This window comes from Macaca thibetana, chromosome 13, assembly GCF_024542745.1.
Source record: "Macaca thibetana thibetana isolate TM-01 chromosome 13, ASM2454274v1, whole genome shotgun sequence".
Taxonomy (NCBI): Eukaryota; Metazoa; Chordata; class Mammalia; order Primates; family Cercopithecidae; genus Macaca; species Macaca thibetana.
This window is the reverse complement of record NC_065590.1, coordinates 63,884,071-63,893,518: the sequence shown is the minus strand read 5'-3', so window position 1 is coordinate 63,893,518 and position 9,448 is coordinate 63,884,071. Positions and strand designations below refer to the sequence as shown.

Below are 9,448 nucleotides of genomic sequence, written 5' to 3'. Positions count from 1 at the left end.
TGTAGGCATAGAATAAGTCATTTTCTCTGCCTCTCCTTTCCCCAGGTTCCTCCTCACAGCTAAGAGCATGGATATACTTTCACTGGGTGGCAAAATCAGGTTTCCTAGCATAAGCATACTTTTTTGGGGGTGGGGGAGTGCTCAATGGCTCTTTGAATAATTAAGATGGAATGTGTAGGTCACTGCAGGACTTACACATGCAGACAATAAAAATAAATTATTTGTGCAAGGTTGATCCTGAATTCTCCTAGGATCCAACATTTGGAACATATTTCTGCTTTGCTAAAATGGAACAAAATTTATGAATCAGACCAAATGGGCTGTTTGCCAACTCATCCAGCCCCTACATAAAGCCAGAACAGGGGAGGGGGAGGGGTCATGTGTGTGTGCTAAAATCCAACTCTGTGTAGTCCCTTCACAGAGAATGTAGGGAGGCTATGGCAGGGCATTAGAGGCCCTGGGGGATGAAAAAGGCTCATTCAGGCCTGCAGGTGGCCTGCACCTGGGGACAGAGGAAATCTGCAGCAGAGTCGCCTCACTTCCTACAGTAGCAGCAATAAAGTAGGCTGCCCTGAATGAGTGAACTGAAGAATAGTTTCTCTGTGAGGAGTGACAGACGACCAGACTCACAGAACTAGGGGAGGCATGAATGGGATAACATTTTTGAATTTATGTTCAACATGTTTCCTGCAGATTTGTGAGGAAAAATCCACACATACCCCCATCCCAATCCCCCAAATTTTCTTCAACATGCTGCTCTGTTCTTGGAAGAGTTAACTGCCTCGCTTCTGCAGAAGAGTCCCAAACACTGAGAACTAGGGTGTCTTCCCCTTCCTTTCCTTCCAAAAAGGCCAGCAGCTTCAAGCAAGCCAAAGTCCTTTCCTCTTGAATGCGTAGTCTTGTGAACTCCACCGTCTTCACAAATTCTGCAGCTGGTGGAAGCTCTCTGAAGAGCTGAGACAGGAGGTGGCACTGCTCTGACACCATCCTTTGAAGGTGACAGAGCATCTCAGGGCTTGGAAGACGCCAGCCAGACTTGGAGAGGAGACAGAAGAGGTGCTTGCAGAGGTATTTCACAAAGATCAGGGTCTCGGCCCAAAAGTTGACTTCTGCTTTTTCAAACAGGTAGTCTTCTTCCACCTAAATCAGATGAAAAAGCCAAAAGTCAGTCTTACAGGGAATGGTGACAAGCCCCAGTCCAGATCAAGCAGTACCCTGCCAGGTACAAGAAGGGTGTCATGTCCCCTCCCCCACCGGACAGAGGGCGCACTCTCGCCTGTCAACACCCATGGACACACACCACTTGCAGCCTTGAAGGTCACCTTCTATTTTTACTCACTGTATTTCTCCAGCAGAGAGGAATTTTTTCCCCAGACTTAACATGACCTTGATAAAGATGTGTTTGTGGTGCAAAGTCAAGATACTCTAGGGGATGGATGCTGAAAAGGGGACTTCAACAAGGGAGCTTAAGGTGCAGCTGGAAATTGGAGAGGAGGGAGGAAAGGTCATGTCTGCAGCAGGCCAGAGAAGGAATCTCCAAACAGAGGACACTAGGCTGCGTCCTGTTTCTATAACACCATGATTCTCAAGGTCATTTTATCAGACACTTACCATGTCTCCAAATTTCTCATAAACAGGGACAATGCTTTTTGAACCCTTGGCCTGCTGGGGATGCCATTCTTAGAAGGTCAGCTAAGTCAGATACTGGTGGCGATCAATTTCAGTTCTCAGGAGGCTTTTGCTGCTTGTCTTCGTCCTCAGTTTCCCTATCTGTGACTGCACCCACTCTGGAGGGGGCTAGTAATAGTTTTTTTCAAGCAGGAAGTTCCCAGCAAAGATCCTAATTCTCTGAAAATGCTTCACCCTCAGACCTAACTTTGGGAAGCTCCAGGCTAACTCCAATACCGACTAACAAGCAGTCTCCATAATTAAACTCTCCGCATGCAGGGGCTTCTTTGCGAGTTCTCTCCCCTGGCTAATCTGGAGGCTGAGCATCAGCAGCCCAGAAGTCAGCCTGAGAGTGTCCCTGTGCCCTCGGCAGCACCCGGTGGGTGGCTTTCCTAGTGGTTACTGCTCTGTGTGTCAGCACGAACAAGCCCAGCTGAGGCTGTAGGTGCTGCATCCAGTGGGTTTAGGACACTCCAACCCTGCTTCCCACTCCCCTGACACCCCGGGATCACCTGATGCATGCTCTCCACACAGACCACGAGGTCATCACCGTCTCCCAACAGCCATCCCAGCAGGATGGGCAGTCCAGGGGCCAGCTGGTTCCACTGCTGGAGCAGATCACACAGGACGGCCAGGGCCAGGGCCAGAGCGATGGAGGCATCCACCTGGCAGAAGGCAAACTCTGCAGAGACAGGAGAAAGGTAAGCAATGAATATACTGCTCAGGGCCGGCCCAGGGCAGCCTGCAGGACCCTGGGAACATGAAAGGCCTCAGGTAAAATCGCTGCCACCAGCCTGGCAGGGAAGCTGGTATGGTGGGCTCACTGGAGACTATTAATCACCTTCTGAATCCTGCTATCTATACTGTTAGAATAAGTCATAGGCCTGAACCCACTGTTTCCATGCCCCCTAACTCAGTGTGGACAGAAGCAGTCCCATCTGTAGGATTAGAGAGTTATCTCCCCTCAGCTCCTCCAGTGTCACCGGAAGGATCAGGAAGGCTTCCCCGTCCGGTGTCTCCTCTGCACATCTGCCTGGATTTGACTGGTTTGCCCTTTCCTTGGAAAGCAGATCTCCTGGGTGCAAGACACATCCTAGAATAGGGCATTGTCAAGCTTTTCCTTAAAGGGCCAGAGAGTCAATATTTTAGACTTTGCAGGCCTATACCTCCTCAACTCAGCTGAAAGCAGCCATAGACAATTTGTAAACAAATGGTTGTGGCTGTGTTCCAATAAAACTTTATGGACACTGAAATTTGAATTTCATGTGTCACAAAATATTATTTTTTTCAACCAATTAAAAATGTAAAAACCACTAATAGCTCACGGGCTGTAAAAAGTAGGTGGTGGGCTGCATTTGGCTCCTATTTTGCTGCCCTTTGTCTTGGAGTTTTTTTGTTTTTGGACCCTTGTTTTCCCGGGTGCTTGGAGGAAGGGCACTGAAAGAGCAGAAAGGTGCAGAAAGAGGAAGCAGGGGGCCCTGGGGAAACCAATGGCCTTATTTCACCATTTGGCCTTAGACAATCCTAAATATGGGTTTGGAGGGAGGTTCAGGGGTGTTGTCCCTTCCCCTAACAACTCTGCCCCTCCCATCCCAAACCTGGAGGACGTCTGAAACATGGGACTGAAAGCCCACTGCACAGACAATGGACCTCTGTAGGCCCATCCTGCACCAATGCCTGTCTTTCAATGATGCATTTCTGTGGAGCCCTGATCACTCCCAAATCCACATCTCCAACTTCAGCACACAGACTTACCCTGACCATTTGGCCCCTGAAGAGACTTCTCGGCACACAGACAGACGGTTGATAATCTGCAACAGCAGGCTTAGTTCCCCTGGGTGTTGAACCAGGCTTACCGGGATGGCCCCACTGAGGGCCTAGTGAGTGCCAGGCCCTGATCAAGTGCTTTCTCCCCAGTCCTTCTTGCATCCTATGGGTTGGGTATTACATAACCCACTTGCACACATCAAGAAATTATAGTTGGCAACAAGTTTCATGGTACATGGAAAGCACAGATTTGGAGAACTAGCATCAACATTCCAGAGGTTTTGATGGTGGGGTCAGCAGGGTGTACACCTGGGGCCCTCCTGCAGTAGGGGCAGGACTATCCAGAGGTCACACAGCAGCACCTAGTTGCATGTAAGCAGACAAAAGGACTGATCTTACCATCTTGACAGCTCCAGATAAGTCCCCCAGGACACTTGCCCTTTAGTGTCCCCGTTCCCCATGCTGCTTGCTCTGCAGCCTGGAACCCAGATTTACACCAGGAAACAGAAAAGGAGAGGGGGCGAAGGTGCACTTTGGCTGTGGGTCTGAGCCATGTGTTGGCTGGACCTCTACCTATAATACAATCTCTATTTTTACCTCTACCTAACTCCTTTGTGCAGTTCTCAATTGCCTGAGAATCTGTATAGAGAGGGGATAATTAAATGGCCTTTTTCTTTCTTTTTTCCCTTCAACTTTTATTGATTGATTGAGACAGAGTCTGTCGCCCAGACTGGAGTAGAGTGGCGTGATATTGGCTCACTGTAACCTCCACCTCCCGGGTTCAAGCAATTCTTGAACCTGCCTCAGCCCCCAAGCAGCTGGGACTACAGGTGCGTGCCACCACACCCAGCTAATTTTTTCTGTTTTTGCCCAGCTAATTTTTGTATTTTTTGTAGAGACAGGATTTCACCATGTTGGCCCGGCTGGTCTAAACTCCTGACCTCAAGTGATCTACCCACCTCAGCCTTCCAAAGTGCTCGGATTACAGGTGTGAGCCACCGCACCTGGCCCCTTCAACTTTTAGAGTTCTGGGATACATGTGTAGGACGTGCAGGTTTGTTACATAGATAAACATGTACCATGGTGGTTTGCTGCACAGATCAACCCATCACCTAGTTATTAAGCCCAGCATCCATTAGCTGCTCTTCCTGATGCTCCCCTGCACCCCACACAGGTGGCCTTTTTCAAACCCCCCAAACAAAAACACACATGAGGACCAGCATAGGATTCAATACAGAGCAGATGCTCAGCACATACTTGTTTATGGCTGAAGATCATGAGATCTCCTCCTTTATTCCATCTGACCTAATCTGAACACTAACATAGAGAATGGCACAAAGAAAACATTCAGTAAATGGTAACTAGTGTTACCAATGATAATGAACATTTTGCTCCTACTGAATTCTTAATTGCTCCTGCCATTCTGCCATCCTATAAGGGAAGTATCCCTATTTAGCCAACAAGGAGACTGCGTTCATGAAGGTTAGATAACTGGTCCAAGTTTGCAGGTAGCTGTGGTGCTGGGCTAAGTATCTCCAGTGCACAGACTGCCCCCTACCCTGCAGGAAGGCAATGGAGATGAAGAAGTCAGACTTGGTTTTATCATTTTTTTTTTTTGAGACAGGGTCTCACTCTGTCACCCAGGCTGGAGTACAGTGGCACAATCACAGCTTATTGCAGCCTTGACCTTCCTGGGCTCAGGTGATCCTCCCACCTCAGCCTCCCGAGTATCTGTGACTATAAGCATGTGCCACTATACCAGGCTAATTTTTTTTTTTTTTCTGTAGAGACAGGGTTTTACCACGTTGTCCAGGCTGGTCTTGAACTCCTGGAGATCAAGTGATCTAACCACCTCAGCCTACCAAAGTGCTGAGATTACACGCATGAGTTACTGCACCCAGTGGGTTTATCACTCTTTTTTTTTTTGAGACTGAGTCTTGCTCTACTGCCCAGGCTACAGTGCAGTGGCATGATCTCAGCTCACTGCAACCTCTGCCTCCCGAGTTCAAGCGATTCTCCTGCCTCAACCTCATGAGTAGCTGGGATTACAGGTGTCTGCCACCACGGCCGGCTAATTTTATATTTTTACTAGAGACGGGGTTTCTCCATGTTGGTCAGGCTGGTCTCGAATTCCTGACCTCAAGTGATCTGCCCCCCTCGGCCTCCCAAAGTGCTGGGATTACACGCGTGAGCCACTGCACCTGGCCTCCCACCACTTCTTTTATGGTCTCCTTAAGGCAAGGACTGAAAGCCCAACAGGGAAGAAAAAAATTTCATCATCCATCAGCAAAATCAGTACCTGCAGCTCACGTGACATTCCTGTTGAGTCCATAAAGAACCTATGGGGGTGACCAAAGATGCCACCAAGGAAGGCCAGGCTGCTGCACTAGCCCCACCTGACAGGACAGATAGCTTCTATCCTGCAGGATTTTGCCATGAATCATGGTTAGGAAGGGGCAGGAGAGTGGTGGGATGACAGGCACATGGGAAGAGCTGGTGTGATGTGGCCAGAAGTGAGTCTAGATAGAGCTCTAACTACCCAGGCTCCAAGCCTGCAAGGCAAGGACAGAAGAGGAAGGAATGCTGACATGTTTTGGGGAGGGTGGGGGAAGGATGAGTTGGATTTAGATCTCCTGCTTGGGGAGCCAGCTGCAACCTGCCAAATTCTCTTTTACTACCTTGCCCTGGACTAAGGCAGCTCAGCCAGAACTGCCTAGATCTCTACTGGCCAAATGCCTTATGAAGGGAAGCTGCAGTAGGGAGAGGAATTTGTCACTTAAGCGTGCAGGCCAGCTAGGCTCTCACAGTCTGGCCAGTCCATCAAGGAAACAAGAAAACAAGCAGCCAATCAACAAGTGTATTTTAAGAATCTGCTGAGAGGCTGGGCTCAGTGGCTCACACCTGTAATCCCCAAATTTTGGGAGGCTGAGGTGGAAGGATCACTTGAGACAACACCCTGTTGCTACCAAAAAAAAAAAAAAAAAAAAAAAAAAAAGAATCTGCTGTGTATCCAAAACAATCTTGAAAAAGAAAAGAAAATTGGAGGACTCACACTTCCTGATTTCAAAACTTACTACAAAGCTATAGGAATGAAGACAGTGCGCTACTGGCATAAGAATAGACATATAGATCAACAGAATAGCAAGGGCAGATTACACAAATCAACAGACTGAGAATCCACAAACACACCCTCACATTTATGGTCAAATGATTTTTGACAAGGGTACCAAAATAACGGGGAAAAAAAGTCTTTTCAACCAGTAATCCTGGGACAACTGGATATACACCTGCGAAAGAATGAAGTTGGACCCTTACCTCACACAACATATAGAAATTAAAATGTACCAAAGATCTAAATGTAAGAGCTAAAACTAGAAAACTCATTTCATTTTTTTTTTTTTTTTTTTTTTTTTTTTTTTTGAGACCGAGTCTGTCTGTCACCCAGGCTGGAGTGCAGATCTCAGCTCACTGCAACCTCTGCTGCCCAGGTTCAAGCAATTTTCCTGCCTCAGCCTCCCCGAGTAGCTGGGATTACAGGTGCCTGCAACTGTGTCTGGCTACATTTTTTATATTTTTAGTAGAGACAGGGTTTCACCATCTTGGCCAGGCTGGTCTTGAACTCCTGACCTCATAATCCACCTGTCTTGGCCTCCCAAAGTGCTGGGATTACAGGTGTGAGCCACCACGCTTGGCCTTGAGCTACTGCGCCCGGCCTTAGAAAACTCATAGAAGACAGAAGTAAATCTGTATGACCTTGAATTAGGCAACTATTTCTTAGATATGACATCAAAAACACAAGCAACATTAGAAAAACTGGGCTTTGTCAGACTGGGCACTGTGGCTTATGCCTGTAATCCCAGCACTTTGGGAGGCTGAGGTGGGTGGATCACCTGAGGTCAGGAGTTCAAGACCAGCCTGACCAAATAGGGTGAAACCCCGTCTCTACTAAAAATACAAAAATTAGCTAGGCGGCGTGGTGGACACCTGTAGTCCCAGCTACTCGGGAGGCTGAGGCAGGAGAGTTGCTTGAACCCGGGAGGTGGAGGTTGCAGTGAGCCGAGATCATGCCACTGTACTCCAGCCTGGGTGACAAAGCAAGATTCCATCTCAAAAAAAAAAAAAAAAAAAAGGGAAGGAGGGAAGGAAGACTGGGCTTTGTCAAAATGAAAAACTTTTGTGCTTCAAAGTAACACCAAAAAGAAAGTGAAATGATAATTCACAGAAAGGGAGAAAATATGAACAAATCCTATCTCTGATAAGGGACTATATCTAAACTACATAAAGAACTCTTAACACTCAGTAATAATAAACACATGAAAAGATGCTTAGCATCATTAACCATCAGGAAAATGCAAATCAAAACCCCAGTCATATTCCACTTCACACCCACTGGCATGACTATAATAAAAAAGAAAAAAGTTAAGTTTTGGCAAAGATGTGGAGAAACTGGAACCCTCATACATTTTTTGTGGGAGTGTAAAATGGCGTAGCCACTTTGGAAAACAGTCTTGCAGTTCTCCTCAAAAGATGAACCCTATGACCCAACAACTGCACTCCTAGGAATGTATCTAAGAGAGAGAAAAAGACACATCCACACAAAAACTTGTACATAAACGTTCATAGCAGCCTTGTTCATAAGAGCCAAGATGTGGAAGTAACCCAAATGTCCATCAGCTAATAAATGGATAAATAAAATGTGGTTATAAATTCATACAGTGGAACAGTAATCAGCTACAAAAGGGAACGAAGAAGCAGGAGGTCTAGGTGGGAAGGTAGACAAACACCCAGGCAATAGCAGGGACATCAGGTGCTCAGTGGAGTGGTCCACATGCCAAGAGCTGTGGGAGCTGGGAGTTGGTGGGAGGAAGATGTCAATGTGGGGAATAAATAATCTCTGAGGCTCTTCCTCCCACCAGCTACACTGCTAGGGCAAGATGAAATATGCCCTAGAATCTTCCTGGAATGCTTCATATGGGTGAGGTTTGCTGGTACACATTCATGTCTGTGGTAGGCCTACACAAGTGGGATTAACATGCGGTCATTGGGAATCATGTTGGAAATGCAATGGATCAGCACTTAGAATTGGTTAATCTGGTGCCTTCCATCCCTGTGAAGGGATAACTCACTGGGATTGCAGAGGAAGCAAACCAGAGGCTTCAGGGCTGCTGCAGTATAGCCTTCATCTTGCTACTGCCCCAGCCTCATCAGGGCTCCCCATCCGAGGCAGATGCCTAGCTATCAGAAACCCTGTTATGTGCCGATACTCCCTGGTGCTGCTTCTCTGCCTCCATGAAGAGCGCCGCCCCTGCATCCCCCACCGTCCAGCAGGGTTAGAGGTGAAGACTCAGGCCTCGCACAGTGTGCTGGCTCCACCACAAATCTCAGCCTCTGATTCCCCCCACTATGTGAAGTGATTGAAGTGATTATTAATTTCTAGGCAGGTAGACTCATAAGTCACAGGCTTTGAAGTTGCTTTCAACTACTGATTGAAAGAAAGATGTCAAAGTGGATGTTTTCCAGGTGCCAACCCTGAAAACTATTTCAGACCACGGATTAAAAAGCCCATGGTCTGATTTTAAAGTATTATGGGGGAGATGCCTTCCAGAGTAAGGCCATTGGTCAAGTCTGCCTTCTAGTCCTTCTCAAGAGAGGGCAATCAGCACAATAAGTGCTGTGCAAATGGCGACGGGTTGAATTCTCCCTGCCCCTAGCTCTGGAAAATCCTCCTTCAGGCATCTGAAAAATCCCTCAGCTTTAGGGGACTGGCCAAGGTGTTGGGTGGCCCTGCCATCCAACCAATTCACCATCCATCCACCCACTCACCCATTCACCCGTCAATCTGGTATTTTATCCCCACAAGTATTTATCGATCACCTGTGTGTGGAGAACACTGTGTGAAACATGAAGAAAACCACCCAGTCCCTTCTCTTAGAGAGTGAAGAGTTGTCAGAGGCAAGCTGACCCACACGACGTGTGAGGAAACAGTTGAAGACGGTGTGTGACACAGACCAAT

General features: G+C 47.5%; 1 protein-coding gene across 11 annotated transcripts in view; it reads right to left on the bottom strand.

Annotated features, from left to right (window-relative positions):
- Positions 1-650: 650 nt before the first annotated feature.
- Positions 651-9,448, bottom strand: part of THADA (THADA armadillo repeat containing) — a 352,471-nt gene continuing 343,673 nt past the window's right edge. For all 11 annotated transcript variants that reach the window (XM_050754776.1, XM_050754774.1, XM_050754781.1 and 8 more), the window contains 2 exons: positions 2,181-2,350; positions 651-1,140 (listed from right to left, as the gene is read on the bottom strand). In XM_050754776.1, the coding sequence (XP_050610733.1) occupies positions 676-1,140; positions 2,181-2,350 (635 nt within the window). In that variant the 3' untranslated portion in view covers positions 651-675. The remainder of the gene's footprint in view (positions 1,141-2,180; positions 2,351-9,448) is intronic.